The 20,964-nt window shown below is 36.9% G+C and overlaps 4 protein-coding genes across 5 annotated transcripts; 2 read left to right on the top strand and 2 right to left on the bottom strand.

Moving 5' to 3' along the window:
* The first annotated feature begins 228 nt into the window (after nt 1–228).
* LOC147499979 (pentatricopeptide repeat-containing protein At5g06540-like) lies at nt 229–2,995 on the top strand. Its single transcript, XM_086561720.1, has 2 exons — nt 229–1,796; nt 1,903–2,995. Exons 1-2 carry the CDS (start codon nt 235–237, stop codon nt 2,408–2,410), a joined length of 2,070 nt encoding a protein of 689 aa, XP_086417846.1. The 5' UTR covers nt 229–234; the 3' UTR covers nt 2,411–2,995.
* A 3,579-nt stretch (nt 2,996–6,574) lies between these two features.
* LOC147499978 (F-box protein CPR1-like) lies at nt 6,575–7,638 on the bottom strand. The gene has a single exon (XM_086563579.1). It carries the CDS (start codon nt 7,636–7,638, stop codon nt 6,619–6,621), a length of 1,020 nt encoding a protein of 339 aa, XP_086419705.1. The 3' UTR covers nt 6,575–6,618.
* A 1,008-nt stretch (nt 7,639–8,646) lies between these two features.
* LOC147499977 (F-box protein CPR1-like) lies at nt 8,647–9,855 on the bottom strand. Its single transcript, XM_086563578.1, has one exon. It carries the CDS (start codon nt 9,853–9,855, stop codon nt 8,647–8,649), a length of 1,209 nt encoding a protein of 402 aa, XP_086419704.1.
* Nucleotides 9,856–10,122: 267 nt separating this feature from the next.
* LOC147499976 (Glycosyl hydrolase family 47 protein) lies at nt 10,123–20,501 on the top strand. 2 transcript variants are annotated; one of them, XM_086561716.1, is made up of 17 exons: nt 10,123–10,314; nt 11,324–11,443; nt 11,531–11,623; nt 12,316–12,402; nt 14,514–14,604; nt 14,708–14,763; nt 15,470–15,542; nt 15,947–16,056; nt 16,627–16,677; nt 17,575–17,663; nt 17,749–17,830; nt 17,910–18,023; nt 18,148–18,227; nt 18,351–18,486; nt 19,222–19,292; nt 19,434–19,677; nt 19,792–20,501. In XM_086561716.1, exons 1-17 carry the CDS (start codon nt 10,201–10,203, stop codon nt 20,002–20,004), a joined length of 1,824 nt encoding a protein of 607 aa, XP_086417842.1. In that variant the 5' UTR covers nt 10,123–10,200; the 3' UTR covers nt 20,005–20,501. The 2 variants fall into 2 exon arrangements, with proteins under 2 accessions (XP_086417842.1, XP_086417844.1); XM_086561718.1 differs by lacking the exons at nt 19,222–19,292; nt 19,792–20,501 and having other exon boundaries at nt 19,434–19,599.
* The last annotated feature ends 463 nt before the right edge of the window (nt 20,502–20,964 follow it).

The following is a 20,964-nucleotide window of genomic DNA, read 5'->3' as shown; positions in this document are numbered from 1 at the left end:
CATAGCTTAGTAAAATTAGTAATGCATAACTCGCGTAAGTGAAAATTGTTCAAGCAATAATCTGTTGATTCTGTTCAACCTCGGCTCATAGTCAACACGAGAGATTTCGAAATCACCGGGAAGTTTCAAAATTCCAGTGGATAATTTCGAAATCTCTCGATATTTCGTATTTTGCAACCATACATAAATAACACCAGTATGCAAAGAAACTGAGAAAATGAAACTTTTCCCTCCATGAAAATTATTACTACACCAGTAGTAAACAAACTAAGAAAGTTTGTTCCTCAAAACCCACTTCTGTCCCTCTTAGACACATGCAAGAACATGAAACAGTTGAAACAAATCCATGCACAAATCATCACACAAGAAAGTTTTTTCTCACCTTATGAATCACGTTCAGCAACAACAAAACTAATATCATTTTTAGCATTATCAGGTCATGGAAACTTAGACTATGCTAAGACTGTTTTTAGCCAAGTTCAAAACCCAGATATTTTTACATGTAATACACTTATTAGAGGTATTGTTTTATATAACAAACCACTTGAAGCTATTACATTGTATGTTGGTATTTTGAGGAAAGGTTTGAAACCAAATAATTTCACGTACCCTTTTGTTATTAAAGCTTGTAATGAGTCGGCATTGTTGCGAAACGGTGTTTCGGTTCATACACATGTTATGAAACTTGGTTTGGAAAGTGATTATTATATACAGAGTTCTTTGATTCATATGTATGCTAATGGGAAAGATCTCGTTTCTGCGAAACGAGTTTTTGATATGTGTTGTGTTGAAGATGTGGTGTGCTGGAATGCTATGATTGATGGGTATGTGAAATATAGTGAAATGGAGCTAGCTAAGTTGGTTTTTGAGAGAATGGTGTTTAGAGATGTTGTGTCTTGGAATACTATGATTAATGGATATGCATTGGTTGGGAGTATTGAGGAAGCGAAGAGGTTGTTTGATGAGATGCCTGAAAGAAATGTGGTTTCTTGGAATTCTATGTTGGCAGGGTATGTTAAATGTGGTGATGTTGAGGGAGCTCATGGGATTTTTTATAAGATGCCTAGGCGAGACGTGGTGTCATGGAATGCAATGTTAGCGTGTTATGCACAGAGTGGTAAATCGAATGAGGCTATGGAATTGTTTAATGAGATGCAGGGTTTGGGTGTCAAACCGACTGAGGCTACTGTCGTTAGCCTGTCATCGGCTTGTGGGCATTTAGGTGCACTAGATCAAGGAGCTAGTTTACATGCTTATATTAGTGAGCATAAGATTGGATTAACTACTATTGTGGGTACGGCACTGGTAGATATGTATGCTAGATGTGGAAGCATTTCTCTAGCTACTGAAGTCTTTTACTCTATAGAACTTAAGGATGTTCTTACTTGGAACACCATCATAACTGGCATGGCCATGCATGGACATGCTGCGGAAGCTCTTCGACTTTTTAAAGAGATGCAAGAGGCTGGTGTATGTCCTGATGACATAACTTTTGTAGCTGTGCTTAGTGCATGTAGTCATGCAGGGATGGTGGACGAAGGCCGGAGATTTCTAGCTTGCATGAGCAATCTTTATGGTATTGACCCAAAGGTGGAGCATTATGGCTGTGTTATTGATCTCCTCTCTCGTGCTGGGCTTTTAGTGGAGGCTGTGGAGCTGATTGAGAGAATGCCCATGGAGCCAAATTCCAGTGCTTGGGGAGCATTGCTTGGAGGTTGCAGGATCCATGGGAACATCGAGGTCGGTGAACTTGTAGGAAAGCACCTTGTCAACATCCAACCTCACCATAGTGGCCGGTAATAGTTTCGATCACATTACATTTCTGCCTTACTTTTTTATGACGTCATATAGAATGTAGAGTTCATGAGAACATGACTTATTTATATTTTTTGACATTAACAGCTATGTACTCCTGTCAAACATATATGCTGCTGCAAAAAGATGGGATGATGCTAGAAAGGTGAGGAAACAGATGAAAACTAAAGGGGTCACTAAGGTTCCAGGGGTGAGCGTGATAGAACTGAATGGGAATATGCACCGTTTCTTATCGGGTGACAAGTCACACCCCGAGTCATACAACATCTACAGAAAGTGGTCAGAGATCTCTGCAAAGCTGAGAGGCGTACTAGGGTACTCACCTGATACAGTGCAGGTATTGTTTGACATAGAAGAGGAGGAGAAGGAACATGCTCTATCCATTCACAGCGAGAAGCTTGCCATTGCTTTTGGGTTCTTACATTTGGCTCCAGAGGACACTATTAGGATCGTGAAGAACCTTCGTGTGTGTCGAGATTGCCATGATGTTTCAAAACTTATTTCAAAGGTTTATGACCGTGAAATCATAGTGAGGGACAGAAATCGTTTCCACCATTTCAAAAATGGCAGGTGTTCTTGTATGGATTATTGGTAGATTAGATGTGCATTGATAGATTGACTACTGACCACATGGCTTACTTAAAGGGATCAGCTTTCCCGTCCTGGCTTCACTGTACTTGGTTGATTCATGGATTTGATCAAAGATGCTAGTTAACCTCTAATCATGCCATCAGTATGGAGTCCTATTAAGGATTCACTCCAACAAAAATGGATACGGTCTGTTGCAACAGGAGCTATATGATGCTTATATTTATCTTTGTGCAACAGAACAGTTCGAGAACACGACCTCACACAAAGCTGGTGTAAGATGTGGATTAGCATTCAAATGCTGTGCGCTAGGATCATCAGGTCCAATTCAGTTCAATACTTCTCAAGTAAATGAGGACCACAGAACAACAGGTTAGATACTTGAGTTTACTTATGGCGGTCCTAATTTATATTCTTGATATCTGTAAATACTTAGATTATGAATAAAACGATATTAATGTGCCAATCTTCAATTTATGATATTTAATGAAAGATCATATCCTTTGATAATGTACAATGGTAGTCAAGAACAGTGTAGTCAAGGCATTGAGGCGCACCTAAGGCGCAACACCATCTTTGTGCCTTAGGCGCAAAGCGTAGGCAAAAGACGTGGATTTAAAGTGAACTTTGAGAGCCCAAATCAGTTTAATGTTGAAAGTTCGTGGTTACAGTTGTGGGCAGAAAACGTCATTAACAATGCCTCAATGGATTTCGCGAAATGTGTACAAAAAAATTTGTAACTGTATAAATGAGGAAAAAAAATGATTCTAGGAAAATGCTAAATGGTTTAAGGAAATAGGAGTGATAAACGCAAAGTTAAGATAAGGAGAACAATGTTTATGGACTACATACATACCCAAAGTCAGAATTGATAGCTGGTTCCTAGGTTAATCGAGACGGATACAACATGATAAATGTTGGAGTTATCCCTCACATGAGGATGAGGATGAAGGAGAAAGAAAAAGATACTAGTTTTAGCTAAGATGTTTGAAATATTCAAACGTTCATATTGGCCTTGCCCATTTGGGCTTATTTATTGCCGTGAAAAAGAATATAGTTTTTTTTTCAATGTTCTCACCTTTGAAAAACAAAGTTATCTTGGACTTTTTGTTAGTTTGAGGAAAATAAGAAGACAATTTATATTTAGCCGATTTCGCAGCAAAACCAAGAGGTTCTGGTCATAGCTTCATGCTTAAACTTTCTTCCATCAAACTATTTCTACAAAGTAATTTTCATCAATTGCAAGTTTAGTATAAAAAAAGAAAAGGTTTTGGAAAACCAAGTCTTGAATAGAAATCCAATTTTGAGAGCAATCAAAATTGAGAGAAAATCCTTGCAAAGAGAAAAGCTTGTAAGGAGAGAGAAGTGATCTAGTAAGGTGGAGAGACTTGAGAGGAGTGATTGTAATCTTCCTTCCCATACTTGTAAAAAGATTAGCTCTTATGGAATTAGGCATCATTGGCCAAACCACGTTATATCGTTGTGTTATTGTATGCTTTATTATTACTTTTTTTGCATTATTATTACTTGTTTGTGATAGTTGTTGATTGTTTGGAAGGTTGAGTTTGTTATTGGTTGTAGTGAAAGTTTAGATTTTTTGTCTGGAATAGTAGTTTGTCCAAATACAAATTATCTTAGTGGGGATCGATTGGTATCGTTGTCTCCAACAGTAAACTGATGACATCAGAACAATGGTAAGAGAAGATAGTTCTCATCTCTCAGATTTCTGGAAAGAGAACTTCGTTTCTCTGTTTTTGGAGAGAGAGGAATATGAGACCGTTGGAGTTGGAGAGAACAATATAATTAAAAAAAAAAGTTTTCAGAAGCCAGCGCAAAGAAAGAAAAGGCGCGAGTGCCGCGACCGTTTCAGAAAGAAACTGGTTTATAGAAAAGGATTTTCATTCAAAAAATGAGTCGAAACCATTTTGTTGAAATCAGTTTTAATTTAATGGGAAAACTGAACTGGGAATAGCATTCCTTAATGGTGCTTTATTCTGGGATTGTGCTATTCGAACAATGCAGAACAAAATAAAAAAGATTGTCGTCTTTTTGAATTGATCGATGTACCCAAAGCTTCACTTGGGAGGTCACTGTGGGATCATCATGGGAAGCTTCTCTGTTCCTTTCATGGCTATAATGGATACGATTTCCATGTTCGACAACTATGTTATCATGAAAGCAACAAATTAGGATGGAAAATTGAAGAGTCAGAAGAGTTCAAATCATTGGAAGAAGACATCTGTATGGGATACTGGACTATTCGTGGAAAAGAACAATCGACATGCCCATTGCCAAAATCAGTTTCTTTCAAGATAATTGCTTACAACAGTAGATCGAAGACCTTGTTTTTGTACATTCCTAATGCCATCTTCTCCTTCAACAAAAAAAATATGTCATCTTCTCGTTTGAGATAGCAGAGAGAAGACTTGAATTCTTTTTGGGTAGTGCTGTCACTTCTAAGTTTGAATTATTCAATTATGCTTTGCCTTACTGGCCCACTTATGCACCTATTCATCAATCATCATGTTACTGAGTGCAAGAAGCTTATAGGAGACTTGAGCAACAAAAAAATGCTAAGGCAGTTGCACTTGATTGTACATCTCCTGTTCAAGTTGAATGCAATTCAGATATGGCAAAAGTTGAAGCCAATGAAGGTAAGAGGGTGAAGCGTAAAAGCAAGAAGCAAGGAACTTCGGTTCCTATCGCTGACAATAAGAACTTTGAGAGCGGAGGAATCTCAGGATGTACTTACAAAGCAAATGACTCGAGCATTAAGGTTTGTGGAGACTCTACAGGACATGTTGCTTCTGATGCAGCTATCTTGAAGTATAGAGTCCAAAATGTCAAACCTCCTCTCTCTGAAGATAATAGGTTTAGTGTGCTTTCTATAGTTGCTGAGGAGTATTGATCAGCATCAGATATTACAGGATACGGCCTTAGATGCATCAATGCATCATGATTCATGAAGGTAGCAAAGATAGGTTACCTTCAGGTCCCAATAACATCAATCAGCCCCACTGTAGTAGGCTGGCTTTATGTACTATTCCTGCAGCAGTTTCAGCTAGTGATAGCTTGAAAAGTTGAAAGCATACTAGTTTTAGCTATTGGTATCTTTTTAAATATTCTAAACCAGGTTTCTCTTTGTAGGATTTATTTGGCTTATTTATTGGTAATTTAGTAATCAAGGTCTTCAATATTTCTTTAATCAATGTTCTCAATTCTTTGACTTGGCTAAACTGTAAGCAGACGCTTCATCTTACCATTTTGTTAGTTCATATAATATATTAAATTATTCAAGACAATTTATATTTAGCTATGTGCGCAGCAAAATGATCCTGGTTCTGGTCGATAGTTTCTGGTCGATTCTGTTTTTTCCATCAAACTCTTTCCTTTGGTAATTTTCATCAAGTACTATAAGACTTATTTGTGCAGCAAAAAAAGAAAAGGGTGTCTCCATAAGTTTGGTAGGATTCGAATGAATGTTGATAAAAGGAGGACGGTCGAGCAACATATGCCATTCCTAGTACACATTTAATCGTCGAACAACATGCTCCTGTTGTAAAAGTAAAGTGGGAGGAATGATACAAAATTAAGGAATACACTGGACGTTATATTGGAAATTCCTTTCGATTTGTATTCCAATATCAGTGGCTGACCCATGGGTGACATATAACGCCATTTGTAGATGTTTTATGGTTTCAAAGTAGTACCTATATGTTGTTGCAATCAACTAAAGAATCAATTGTTGGCATATAAGATGTTATATCATATGACTGCATGAAAAAAAAAGGTGCTACATATTTGCTTTGTCACGTCAGTATGTCCCCCGAGTTTCAATGGTACTTCAGCAGAAGCACAAGAAATTCGTTTTTCTACATACGAAGCAGACTTAGAGCACAAAACGTCTGTTAGAGCGAGTGTGAATTATACTCCTGATTTCTTGGAAAAATATCTATCAATCAACAATTTTAAGAATTGATGCAAGAAAAATTAAACCATTGTATATCTATACTGATCACATCATAATGAGAAAGTATCAGAACAAGGGAACAATTTTCTTTAAGAAGACACGCCATGATTAGTACTAATAAGAGCAAAAAAAATATATATGGTCACATAGTGAACTTCTTTCGGACTTCTTTGGTTGATATGTTGCAGGTCGGTCGTTCTGCCACAATTCTCCACAGTCAATCAGTAGGAAGAAATTCTCCACAGTCAATCAGTAGGAAGAAGACTCTCAGTATAACTTGTTGCGTATCTAATCCTTTCTGGGATATCTTTGATCTCAGGTTTCTCCACACTATGGCCTTCTGGGTCATAAAGATATAGAACATTGTCATCAAGCAGTAGAATTTTGTTTTCTCTAATGCACAATGGTACGAAGCCTCTGAATTCTCTCTGTCCTGTGATTGTAAACAATTTAATCCAGGACTCCTTCTTACAGTAATCCTCCATCTTCCATGCCTCAACATGGTTTTTGTAACCACAAATCAAACAAAGGTATCCATCTAACGCGGTGACTTTGAGGTTGTTAAGTTCATTGTCGTCGTCAATATCACGAGGTAGGGGCACATCAGAAAATATTTCCTCCCTAACATCAAAACCAATTACACTATACTTGCGTCCTTTAGTTGAGGGTATAACAGTATACTTGCGTCCTTTAGTTGAGGGTATAACAAGCCAATGAAGAATACCATTTACAAGGGACCCTCTCTTTTCATGGTCACTCCGAGGATAGTAAAATTCCATCCAAAGTGGACGTGTGGCTTTCCTCCATGAATTATATCTAAATGAGTAAACTTTAATTTCCAAATCGCAAGAAAACTGCCGAGAATATTCACTGTCATAGCACACAATGCTTACAACCTTGTAGTCCTTCGTAATAGCATGATAACCAAATCCGTAGAGACTACAACAGGATATGAGCAAGGATCCATATGCACGACGTTGAATAGGAGTAACCGGTAGAGGCCTATAACGTTTAGTAGACGGGTTCCACAAGCACAAGTTGCTATCGAGACAAATTCCTGATATCATATTTGAGCAAGTATCTCCTAAACACAACAATCCATTGCACGAACCCAGGATTGAAAGACCAGATAAGTCAGACTTAGTACGGTAATCCATCTTTGCAACCTCATAAGATGCTCCATCATTATTATTTAACATACATAAATCATAAGATTCAAGTATGAGACTGAGGTTGTTCGCTCTTGAATAATTATTAAGATGCATGTCGACGAAAAGTGGATCTTTGACTACTGCACACCATGCTTTACATACGCACCTGAATCGTAAGAGAGACTTGACAGGTAGTCTTGATAGTATTTCTTTAGTACTATGAGGTATGTCAACTGTCTTTGCGACCTCCCTCGGGATCAATCCTAGGCGATCAACGTCCCTTCCTTTCTTTCTTTTTTCTTTTTCATCTTCTATCTTCTTGAATGAATTGCTAGTTTCAAAGCACTTTAAAGAAGATGTTAGAGATTTGAGAAAAGAATAATAATTCATTGCAACTTCTCCCCAATACAAGGATTAGAGAATGCCCTGACAATCAAAACTTTGTGTTCCTGAGATGATATTTTAGGCACAAGTGCAGCTCGTTTTCTTCTCGAGTCTAGAGCATATGGACGTTTACAAATCCTAAAATTTGGAGGAAACTAGAGTCCTACTCTCCTACCATAAACACAAATCATATTCTAGATCGATCAAAATACGTAAACATGGTATCACTATAATTGTACAATCATAAGACTAAACGGATTGGTGGGTTTACGGGCATTAGATCATATTGTGATACGTAAAAACCTAAATTTCTTTTCTTGGTAAATTGCACTTCCCATTTTATAATTATGTTTATTCTAAAAAAATTTGCTTGTTGCTCTCTTTGTTAAATAAATTCTAAATCAGATCTTTTAACCATTTATTTTTACATTGCTGTTATGATTATTGGATCTTTTTATAAATTTTTCAATAGCCATTGGAATTGACATTCTGCCCAATTTTAAAGACCGAAAGTTCCCATTTTCGATTTTTTTTTAACAATTTCATAGTCAGCTAACTTTTTTTTTTTTGGATAATTATTAACTTGAGTGTGTATGCATACATATTTTTTGTACTGAGAAAGTATCAGAGGAGTGGAAATAATTTATCTTATTAAGACCGGTCATGTGTTGTACAAAATAAATGTAAGAGCAAGAAAAATATAAAGCTAGTGAACTTCCTTCATTCGAGACTTCTAGATCAATACAACGCAACGAGACTCTCAGTATAACTTGTTGCAAATCTGATTCTTTCCGGAATATCTTTGATCGCAAGTTTTTTCACACTTTCGTCTTCTGGGTCATACAAATATAGAACATTATCATCAAGCAGTAAAATACCGTTTTCCCTAATGCATAATGGTACAAAGCCTCGGAATTCTCTCTGTCCTGCTATTGCGAACAATTTAATCCAGGATTCCTTCTTAAGATAATCTTTCATCATCCATGCCTCAACATGGTTTTCATAACCACATATCAAACAAAGGTATTCATCTAATGCTGTGACTTTAAGGTTGACAAGTTTGTCATCGTCGTCAATTTCACCAGGTAGTGGCATGACAAAATACGATTCACCCTCAATGTCAAAACAAATTACACTGTACTCGTGTTCTATAGTTGAAGGTATAACAACCCAATGAAGAACACCATTTACAAGTGCTCCTCTCTTTTCATGTTCACTCCGAGGATAGCAAATATCCCAAAAAGGACGCCCAATTTTTCTCCATGAATTATTTCTCAGTGAGTAGACTTTAACTTCCCAATCACAAGAATACTCGTGTGAATATTCACTGTTAAAGCAGACAATGCTTACAACTTCATAGTCCTTGGATATAGCATTGTATCCAAACCCATACAGACTACAACATGAAATAAGCCAGGACCCGTATGCACGGGGATGAATAGGGGTCACCGGTAGAGGCCTATAGCGTCTAGTCGACGGATTCCACAAGCATAAATTGTTATCAAGACGACTTTCTGGTATCATAGATGAGCAAGTATCTCCTAAAAACAACAATCCATCACACGAACCCAAGATTGAAAGACCCGAAAACTGACTCATAGTAGGGTTATATTGTATCTTCGCAACCTCATAACATGCTTCACTATTCCTCAACATACACAAATCATAAGATTCAAGCATGATACTAACACTATTCTCCCTAAAATAATTCCTAAGATGCAAGTCTACAAAACGTGGATCTTTGAGTAATGCACACCATAGTTTACATACGCACCTGAATCGTAACAGAGACTTTACGGGTAGTCTTGATAGTATTTCCTTAGTACTAGGTTTATCAAAACTCTCTAGGACCTCCTCTTTCTTTTCTTCTTCTTGTTTCTCGAATGAATTGATAGTTTGAAAACACTTTAGAGGGGATGTCGTAGATTTGAGAAAAGAATAATCCATTACAAATTTTTTTTTTCAATACAAGAATCGACAAAAAATTGTGCTTACAAATTTAGCCTAGATAAAAAATTCTAAAGTTTATAGGAAAGTAGGAATAAGACGAGTCTATTTTCTAAAACAAAATATCCCACGTGGAATATCTCTACCCGTACGATCTTAAAACCAAAATGATTAATGGACTTGGGCTGGACACGTGGACTAAATTTGACCCGAACCCGACCCAATACCCATAAACAAAAAATGGGTCATGTCCAAAAGAATACAAAATTGGCGGATTTCAGACAAAGCCATTAAACCAGAGAAGAAATTTTGAGAATTAGAAACATTGAATCCATCATTACCAAAATGAAAGCATGCCCACTTCTCATTTTCTTCATTATCATCTTTTCCAGTATTTTTATACAATTTTCTGTTGCAGAAAGTGTTGGGCCTGAAGAGGCTAGAAAGCTCAGAGACGAGGTATTTTTTTTTTTTTTTTATTATTTGTCCCACATTGAAATCAATTGTTAATCTCTAGGGTTTTGATTGATGAGTTAATTAAAGAAAAAAAGGTAATAACTTTACTTAAGTATAAGATTTTGTGACAGTTTGTGTAAAGTTTGTTTCTTTTTTGTTTAGCCTATTTGTTAGTTATGTTTAAATGTGCCTTGATTACCATTTTATTACTAAATTGTCTATTTATCAAAACGAATGAAATGCGGAGTTTTTTTTTTTTTTTGAGATTTTATCAACAACTGATGTAGTAGGAATTAGCTTTGAGCTGAAGACTTTTGCCCGCTGCATTTTACTAGTTCATGTAAAACTGGAGGGTTTGATTTGGTTTAGTGGTTGGGTCACTTTGATGAGTAATGTGGCTGTTAACACTGCATGGCTCACTTCTGGGGATTTAGTAATGATATAATTAGAATATTACGAAGTGGAAGGTGTTATATGCAGGAAATATACTAATGTGCTTAGAAATTGAGCACCACTATACCATTTAAGTACACCACATTATGAATTCATGCTTGTATATGGAGGGTAGTTATACTAGATAAGGAATAAGGCTTATCTGAGAATTGTCACATTATCGGGAACAGGGATACTACCAGTAAAAAGTGTATGACCATACTCACGAGTTAGAACTCAAAAGGTGTGAGACATGGATTGGATGGTGTAATAGGTCGTTTTAGTGCTTTCGGTTGGTTTGAGTCATGTGCTAGGGCCTAGGGGCCTCCATATGGATTTGGTCTCTCTCTCTCTCTCTCTGTTCAACCTTGTTTTCTTCAATTCTGATAACCATGAAATTCGTGCATCTGAACTGTTATCAACTTGCATGCTTTTGTCCAATATTCTAAATCGTTGAGAAATGCCGTTGTTTTATTTTCTTTCCTTTTTGTTGATTGTGGTTATACACTTAATCACTTATGGTGCTAATAGTACATTTATAGCTATGTTATATTTCTGTATCATGCATACAAATATGTAGGTGCGTGACATGTTCTATCATGCTTTTGGTGGATACATGAAGCATGCTTTTCCACTTGATGAGTTGCGGCCCCTTACATGCGCAGGAGAAGACTCGCTTGGTGGTTATGCTTTGACTCTTGTAAGACTATCCCCTTTTTGTTGTTATTTGCATCTATTAAGTTGATTGTTTGAGCTAATGATGCTACAATGTATTCCAACGAAACAGATTGACTCCTTAGACACATTAGCATTACTTGGTGATCGAGAACAATTTGCCACTGCCGTTGAGTGGATTGGGAATAACCTTCGCTTTGACATTGTAAGGAAACATCCTGTTGACATTTCAACTTATCAAAAATCAACTTATTCTTGGCAGCTTCCGCTTTAGTTTTTTTGTAACAATATCAAAACTCAACTTATTCTTGCTTATATATCTCTTAGTTGAAAACTTGAAATATATTTATGTTCTTTCTTCATGCTTTTCTCAGAAACCCTTTGTACCTACCATTTTCAGTTAGATGTGTATAAAAAGAAAAAAAAAAATGAACAAATGAAGGGACAAAATAATTTAGGGAAACTAGAAACAGCATTGATAATCAACATCTTTGACCCTTCTTTACCCAAAGCGTTAAGACTTTCTTTTGTTGTTGGCATGCATAATGCGAAAAAGTTGCATTAAACGAACCAGAGTCCTCAAGTGTGCTGATATTCGTTTTGGATCGTGAGAATATCAAATATGGAAACTTACGGTTTCCTCTCTGCTGCATGGGAAAGTTGTCCTTGTGTTAGACACCTTTTTTTTTACTACTGAGAATGACGTGTCTCCCAGGCCCCCAGCCACACCCATGTAGCATAGCGCATTCCAAGGGGTGGATCTGCATGTTTTAAGAACTGATAGTCTCATTCACCAATAGCATGTTATACTATGCCATAAGGGTACCACAATTATTAGCAATAATTGAGTTCTACTTGTTTCCTTCTGAAGAGTAATGTTCTTTTTTCCTCTTGCAGAACAAAACAGTATCTGTTTTTGAAACTACGATCCGGGTGCTTGGTGGCTTGCTTTCTGCTCATCTTATTGCAAGTGATTTTGCTACGGTACTTGAAGAAATTTGACTATCATAAAATATACTTGTTTTAGTAATGTTGTTATTGTACTGTGTACTGAACTTTTATGAAATGTTAGAAATAGTGCTTCATAATTGTTAAAGGCACGATTATTATATAACTTTACTAACCAAATGCACAAAAAAGCCTCGCTTAGATGTTAATTTCCATGAGAAATAAGTAAAGGAGGCATCTTCTATATACTTCTGGACATTTTGAATTTTACTATATTAATTGAAGGTAGTCGGGCCCACCAAAAGAAGAGATCCAACCACTAGGGCCAACTTCATTTCTCTACTTGAATGTGGGCTAGAGTTTTAATGATGCCTTTCTCATGGCACAAAACTAAATAGAAGGGTGTGTAGATGTTACAGGCTCAATTAGAGAAAAAGGAATGTAATCTTTGGCCAAGATTGACTATGATACTTGGAGGAGAAAAGTGTTGTAGGTATTGATTTTCACCATTCAATGTGTCATAAGTTGTGATTGGCAAGTTAGTTTTGGGACGCTCTCGACGAGACCTCTCTGTTGAGACCACACATGAGAAATTCCGAGAAAAATTCATTTTGGTGCTTTGTGCCTTCGTGGGAGAGCGAGAAGCAAGCCATGTTGTGCCAAAGCCAATTATGGACATCATTTTGGTTTCTTTGTCATACAAATATCCAACTGGATCGTCGTGTATTTAGTATACATGCACAGCTTAAGTCTTGGATAGATCGCAAGTTTCAAACTAAGGATAGTCGATAATGTTTCTTGGCATAACAACTAATAACTCATCAATAGATGCCTTTAGAATTAGCTGGTAATATCGTGGACTTCAGAATTACCTGAATTAGTTTGAGACTTGTCTTTTGTTTTCTCGATCAAAAGTTCAAGCAGTTAGAAATTATTAGTATCATTCTTAGTTACACTAACACGGATGTGTGTCTGTATCCGACACAGATACAAAGTGTCTGGCACGGCGAAATATCGAAAATTGAGGTATATCACATACAATGTGTGTCCATGACACGTGGATATGTATCCGACACGGATTATGTTTAGATTATGGCGTGTCCATGTAGCACAGATATCAATACGAGTCTCGGGATTTAGTACAGGTGGGCACACCATGTAAACCTGGGGGGTGTGGACAAATAGTTCGTAAAACAGAAATGCATTCGAAAGATTTGAACCCGTGATCTACAGTAAACTAAAGCTCTAAAACCATGTTCAAGTGTTACATTATCCCAAAGCTCAAGCCGTTAGAGAAGGCCAATTTTGTGAATGTTAATATGCAATAGTGACACGAGTACATATTTCAGTATTTGCCGTGGAGATTTGACACTGACCTGGATACAACTGGACATATTGAATAGATTGGACGTAAATTAAGTACATCTAGTATATATCATACTCTTCCTAATTTTACCTTTTTTTTGGTAACTTTTTTCCCTCTAAAGTTTGTTATTAAATTTTCCTGTGCTTTAGATTTAGGTATGCGGGGAACAACTATCTGTGACATGAACAAGATTAGTTTCCTTTAAAACCTTCAAATACTTGGCCCTGGTGTTTACATATTTTATGATCCCACATCCTTGAGATGTCTAATCTTTATGTAAAAGGAAGGTGGGCACTAAAGTAGTAAAAATGAATTAGAGATGAGAAAACCTCTTATTCAAAACTCTTTAAAGACCAAGACTATATTCAGAAAAAACATTACTATGCCTTCCAGGTTTACACCCTTGTCCTCTGGTATTGACGATGGTGTTAGTGTCCAGACATGCAATTTGGAATTTTTGAAAATATGTCTTGGCGTTCTTACCCTTTTTTGTATGTGATTACAACTTTATGTTTCTCACATTTCAGGGCTATCTGGGAATCTAGTTTAGTGGATCATCAAATGAATGTGAACAGGACATTTTAATATATCATTGCAACAAGCTCTTGTAGTGACATCTTAATGGCGAAATATTTTAATTTAATAATTTATACATGATAATATTAAATTTTGGCCGAAGACAGGAGCTCATAAAACTTTCTTGGATGATCTTTGTTCTTCATTTAACAAATATATTTACGTCTTTCTTTCTAAGTTGATCTTTGGATATCTATTGATTCAGGGTATGAGAGTTCCATCCTATGATGATCAATTGCTTAACTTATCAGAGGATCTTGCTCTGAGATTGTTACCTGCATTTGACACACCTACAGGTAACTTGGAACTCTGTCTCTCTCACTCTACATTTTAGCATAGTTGGGAGTTGGGGTTGCGAAACTCACTGACACAATTTTCTAACTTGACTGTTTATTGCAGGAATTCCATTTGGATCAGTGAATCTATTGCATGGAGTTGATGAAAATGAAAGCAAGGCAAGGTCTCTCCATTTCTTTTGATCCTCCCACTTGCCAGTCTACATATCTTAGCTCATGCTAACATTCCACATCATTAGTTACTAATTGAGTCTTAAGTTGAACTGCATCATAATTTCCAGATGAACATTAAGATTTTGGTATGGATACTACATTGCCAAAAGATGTGTAGTTTTCATTATGCTAGAAAAGTTTCGGTGTCCATGCCCAGCCACTGGTGGTCACCTTATTACCCATGTAACCACCATAATTGCAGAAGTTGGATTGAGAATGTTGAAGCATGTAAGACTAGGGTGTCTTAGACTCTTAGGGTTTAGCCATCTCCAAAGTAATATGTATGTCTACAGTTTAGATTGAAACACATAATGATATATTGCTATACTAAATACGTTTTAGTTTAATATAGATACATGGGATGTATTGTTATTTAAATAACTTCTTTTTCCCCATAAAGTTGGTTATTTTGCAAGAGCACTATATTGGGGCCTAAAACTTTACTCCTAGGGTCCTAGTTTATAAGTTATGCAAATATTCTTGGTATTTTGTTTGCGGAAACAAAAACACTAGTCATTGACTGAATGAAACTGTTAGTCTATCCTTTTTTCTTATATTTTTTTTTTCACTGTCTTTTGCACTCTTTTTTAATTATTATTTATTCTTTAATATGTTTACTTTTCCTAATATTTTTCAGTTTTGGTATAAATAGATAACATCGACTGCCGGTGGTGGGACACTCACCTTAGAATTTGGGGTGCTTAGTCGCTTGACAAACAACACAGGTAATTGTCATGGTTTTCATTTGTTTGTATAAGAACAAGAAAGAATATATTTCGACTTTGTTTGTTAGGATACAATTGAACACCTTTTGCTAATATCAAAATTCAATTTAGACAAGGTGAGTCATTAGTGGTATTGAAGATTGAGTTCTTTACATTTTTATCTGTATATCACTTGTGAACATGAGGATATGAAAGCCATTTTCTTTGTGGAGAAGTGGAAGTAATTAGATGGTAAGAAATTTTAGTGCTTTTAAGATCATATGGTCGCATAAATATGTTCAAAATCTTTTCACTCGATAAGCTCAATTATAGTACATTTCATGACAGAGATGCCAAATTTAACTAAACCATTTCTAACAATTGAATAGTTTTTCAATAAATGAGCTACTGTCATGGTCATGCAGTGTTTGAACAAGTTACAAAGAATGCCGTGCGTGGAATATGGGCGCGTCGCTCAGAAATTAATCTTGTTGGTGCTCATATCAATGTCTTCACAGGAGAATGGACACAGAAGGTTATACAGTTTCTTCTTGTTAATCGTTTACATTTACGTCGGCTTGTGCTTACTTTGTAATTTGTAAAAGATTAGAATGAAGTTGAATTTCTCAAAAATACGTCTACATAGCTTCATTAAATAGGCTGTATCAAATTTTCAATTGGATTGGTTAGAAATGATATGGAGAGCTTATCGAGCTCCACATGTTTATCAGAAGAGGGAAAGGAGAGTGATGTTATGTGAAGGTGGTAGGGATTAGCTGCAACTTACAAGACACAATTGATAGGGGAAGGAGGAGAGTTTACTCGAGGCAAATACCCAGTTTGACCGTAAGATGTGATCTTTTTTTAAATCTCGGTAACTAATATTTAACTTTCGAGATTGGTTTCTCTCACAACTCAGTAACTCAGTGTCACAGAATATTTAGTTACTTGAAAAATATGTGACACGCACACACCTGAAAGGATAATTCACACGAGAGAATTGTACTTGTAGTAGGTCCACTGTTTTGTTTCCCTTTTTCTCTTCTCCTGGTGAGGATAATCTCTAATACTCTTTCCTGTGTTTTTTCTTATGGTTGATCTACAGGATGCTGGAATAGGGACTAGTATTGACTCCTTCTATGAGTATCTTCTGAAGGTAATGCTACATAACTTACACACTGGGAGGAACCTCGGATGACTATTGTCATATTGTGTATAGAACCATGAAATAATATCCAAGTATACCTTACAGCACAGGTATTAAACGATAAGTATCGCATCCGCCTCAAGTGTTATTGGTCAAGAGTCAAACCTAGAACCTCTTAGTACCTAATGCTCTGACAATTACATTTTCAAAAACACAAGCATATATAGGTAGGCGTCATAGAGGGCCTAGAGTGACTTAGTGAGGACAATATCAGCACGTGGCATGGGGTGGGTCATTGTTGACATCAGAGACGAGGATGAATCGTTACTATGGTGGTGAGATTTGCATACCCCTTGGTGATTTACTCCCACAGTAGCGGTAGAAAGCTGCTCTAGATCCTAGATATATTGTAATTATCTACCACTTCCTTGTTTCGAGGCCTTTTGAGGAAATCCCTACACCCATGATGAATTTTGGGCCTCAGGGATAATATTGAAACATGGCATGCAGTGGACACTTAAAGATATGCTTTTTACATCAATCAGGAGTCTTGTTCACCCAAATGGCAAAGCTCTTCATGATAAAGGGACTCATGCTCTAAAGTTGAATATTCTTATTTGAGTCCTCAGTATTTATGGCCAAAACAATTCAAAAGTAAGATTTATAGCTTTATGTCTGCCATGTTGATGGCAAGTACCAAAGACACTTCAAGAGATCGTGCTCAGAATATAATACTGGCGTTAGTAAGGACACACGTCTACTTCCGTTGGAGACATGATTTTTCATTTCTTTGTCATGCGTTATTATCTTATACCGCGATAGACAGTAGGTCCATTCTTAATCATTTTGCATCAGTATCTTGCCTATAATATTTTTTTTCCCTTCTTTGTTGCCTTATATCATCAGGCTTATATATTGTTTGGGGAGGAGGAATATCTCTTCATGTTCCGGGAAGCTTACAAGGCCGTAATGCACTACCTTTATAATGATCCTTGGTGAGTTTTTCGTTGTCTATACACTTGAGCTGCCTAGTTTTTCCACTTTACAGAGGAAAATTATGCGTTATTAACCTACATGTAGGTATGTCGAAGTGAATATGAATTCTGCTGCTATTGTGTGGCCTCTTTTCAACAGTCTGCAGGCCTTCTGGCCAGGCCTTCAGGTGTTTTTCTTAGTGTACCCTTTACTGAAAAATTTGCGGCTTGTTCTGGAGAAAACTTCTTAAACAAATTTCTTTGAAGGTTTTAGCTGGTGATATAGATCCTGCTATTCGAACTCATAATGCCTTCTTCAGTGTCTGGAAAAAATATGGCTTTACACCAGAGGGTTTTAATCTTGCCACATTCACTGTTCAGGTACCTTATCAACTATTGTAATAGATTAACGGATTAACCCTACTTTAGTTTTCAAAATGTTCGTATTAGTGTTTCTGTTTTAAATGGCCGTTACCAATATTCTTCAACGGCAACTGCATTGCAGCAAGGACAGAAAAGTTATCCACTGCGGCCTGAGTTGATGGAAAGCACATACTTGCTCTATAAAGCTACAAGAGATCCAAGGTTGGTATCCTGAGACCTAAGGGAAGGCACCTCAATCTTGCAGCTTAACTTCCACAGTTACTGCTTTAAGATGCCTGTTTGCTAGTTTCACTACTTTAACTCACATTTAAAGTTTCTTCACAGATATCTTGATGCTGGACGTGATATGATCACCAGTTTGCAATATGGGGCACGGTGCCCTTGTGGATATTGCCATATATCAGATGTAGAGTCTCATAAACAAGAGGACCACATGGAGAGCTTTTTCCTTGCTGAAACAGTAAGGACCACATGAACTTATAGTACATCTTAAGGTTGCTCTTTCTATTTGGTTAGATTGTTATTTCTTCTGCGTGGAAACTTCAGAGCACACCTACACATGGTTTGGAGTTCCTGATGTTGCCATCTTGGGTTAAAGATGCCGTAGTTGGACCCATCCTTCAATGAGAGCCCCTCAAAGATCCAGTCCAGCATTGACGTGATATCTGGATAATGACGATTATCTATTTAGTGTGTTATTTCGGAAGTCATCGATAGAAGGATGGTTCTATTGGTCGGGATGCCTTATTCTGATTGTGTCTTCTGTGACATTTTCGTCGTGCTTGTTATACATCACAATTCACAACCTCTCTAAATGTGCTCCTAGTCATTATCTGTGTCAAAGTTTATACGAGGCTCTTAGGACAGGGATGATAATCTTTTTTCCTATTGACCATCTTCTCTGCAAAAAAAATTTTGAGAATATTTGGGTTGTTATTTTAAAATTTATTTTGTCAATATTCGTAGTTGAGCATGAGAAGGTGAATGGTCTTATTATCTGTAGAGGTATACTATTTAGCAATGGAGTCATTTATATATAGTGGAGACAAGAAACCAACTTGGCATTCTGCCATCCTATGCCTAAGAATTGAAAATTTGTTTAATTGTTTTCTTTTTCTTTTCGTTTGTCTTGTTTTCTGTTTCCCTTTGGGGTGGTATTTTATAATGCACACTGATTCATCCCGACACATTACAGGTAAAATATTTGTGGCTTCTTTTTGATTTGGCTGCTGGCCCCGACAACCTTGTTGAAAATGGACCATACAAGTATGTTATGTCACTTATGTGTAATCTGGTCTAAGTTTGTTCTTTGAACATCCACTTTTTTAGAAATTATAATGCTTTATAAAATGTCAGCATCGAGATTTTTCCGAGTACTTAAATATTTACTGTGTTCTGAATGTGCAGGTATATCTTTACCACTGAAGGTCATTTACTGCCCATAACACCAGAGATAGCTTTATTACATGAGCACTGTTCTTATTTTGGAGCATTTTGCAAAGGAAATGATGCAAGGCATAGACCTGGTATCAATATCTCAGACGACCATCAAGAAAATAATGGCACCAGATTTTTTACAAGCTGGGATCTCTCTAATAGTCCATTTAAGACCAAATCTCGCCAATCCTTATCTACGTCGGGATTGATTAAGGTCCACTACATACTTTCATTGCCGTATAATTGAAAAGATATAAATGCACGGCTTTGGATTGCACCCCTTCTTTTTTTTTGGTATATGCTGAATATTTTCCATCTTTTCCATCAGGGTGGCTGTCCAGGACTGACTCATGCACAGAAGTATGGAATATCATATAGGGATGATGCTGATGCAATTCATGAAGGAGAACCAACAAATCACCAGGAAGGTAGCGAGGTTCAGAGCCAGCCAGAGGTGCTTGTAACAAACACAGACACGAATTCTGTGTCAAATGAAATCAAGGTCGAGGACACAGATGATGACACATCTAAAGACAAATAATGGAACAAAGGTGTATAAGCTTCTGCCAAAGAAAAACATGGAGGAAGACATACTACTGGATTTAGGATCAAGGCTTTCAGGACGTCCTGGTGTTTCGTCTTAGAAATCTGATGGCATACCAAGTGCGAGGACAGTCCGGAGCGTGCAGGCAGGTTGAGCTTGCTGGACGGTTGAGAGTGCTGATACTTTGTGTGATTCCTCACTGTGGTTTATGGCAATAGTGGGTGACATTTTCCAGGTCACAACTACAGAAGAAAAAACAATTGACAGGAATATAAATGAAAAAAGGAACAACACATCATTTTTACTCCTTAGACAAAATAAATATCGATTAAACAAGAAAACAGAATACAACTGAGGAGGTCCTCATGTTACAGCATTGTACAAGTGAAACACAGGAAACAGGCAGGTTGAATAGCTACATTTTTTAGATCTGTGTAATTTAACTGGGTCTTGATTCATTGTTAAATTTATATAGCTCTCATTGTTTCTTTTTAGCAAGATCAACTTTAACAGACTTTTAAAAATGAAGGGTTCCCTTTCTTTCATTCGAAGAGGACCCGATATGGTTATTTTCTATGGGGTGCAAAGCGAGCGAGTCATTCACACCCCTTAAACGGTTAAAACCCACTCTTTATTAGTAAGGAATGAAGAGTTGTTTGTGATTATGATGAAATGGTATTTCGTTAATGCCAACCGTTTGAGATTCAGTTCCCACTGCCTTGAATTGTTTGATAGAATGTTTCGTGGATTGCTATGATTGGTAACTTGGTGAAGGCACACACATTATTATCAAGATAATGCTTGTACGAGATGTGGCGTCACGGTCTCAAGTTTACCCGTCCTATTTCTCTGAGTGTTTCGGGTCTGTTCCTTTCTCTGATCTGGCAATGAGCCATTTTTCATGTTTTTCTACAAGAAAAAGATCGGTTGGTTCACCGGGTAATCAGGTACATACAT

The sequence above is a fragment of the Coptis chinensis genome, chromosome 5, assembly GCF_015680905.1.
Source record: "Coptis chinensis isolate HL-2020 chromosome 5, ASM1568090v1, whole genome shotgun sequence".
In the NCBI taxonomy this organism is placed as follows: Eukaryota; Viridiplantae; Streptophyta; class Magnoliopsida; order Ranunculales; family Ranunculaceae; genus Coptis; species Coptis chinensis.
Note: the sequence above shows the minus strand (reverse complement) of the source record. Positions and strands in the feature narration are given on the sequence as shown.

Bases quoted from the DNA above. Each gene is read 5' to 3' on its own strand.
- LOC147499977 (XM_086563578.1), bottom strand. From the start codon at position 9,855: ATGGATTATTCTTTTCTCAAATCTACGACATCCCCTCTAAAGTGTTTT.
- LOC147499978 (XM_086563579.1), bottom strand. From the start codon at position 7,638: ATGCATCTTAATAATTATTCAAGAGCGAACAACCTCAGTCTCATACTT.
- LOC147499976 (XM_086561716.1), top strand. From the start codon at position 10,201: ATGAAAGCATGCCCACTTCTCATTTTCTTCATTATCATCTTTTCCAGT. The intron at 17,831-17,909 runs GTGTTTTTCTTA...ATTTCTTTGAAG, and splicing joins CCTTCTGGCCAGGCCTTCAG to GTTTTAGCTGGTGATATAGA. The intron at 19,293-19,433 runs GTATGTTATGTC...CTGAATGTGCAG, and splicing joins GTTGAAAATGGACCATACAA to GTATATCTTTACCACTGAAG.
- LOC147499979 (XM_086561720.1), top strand. From the start codon at position 235: ATGAAAATTATTACTACACCAGTAGTAAACAAACTAAGAAAGTTTGTT. The intron at 1,797-1,902 runs GTAATAGTTTCG...TGACATTAACAG, and splicing joins CAACCTCACCATAGTGGCCG to CTATGTACTCCTGTCAAACA.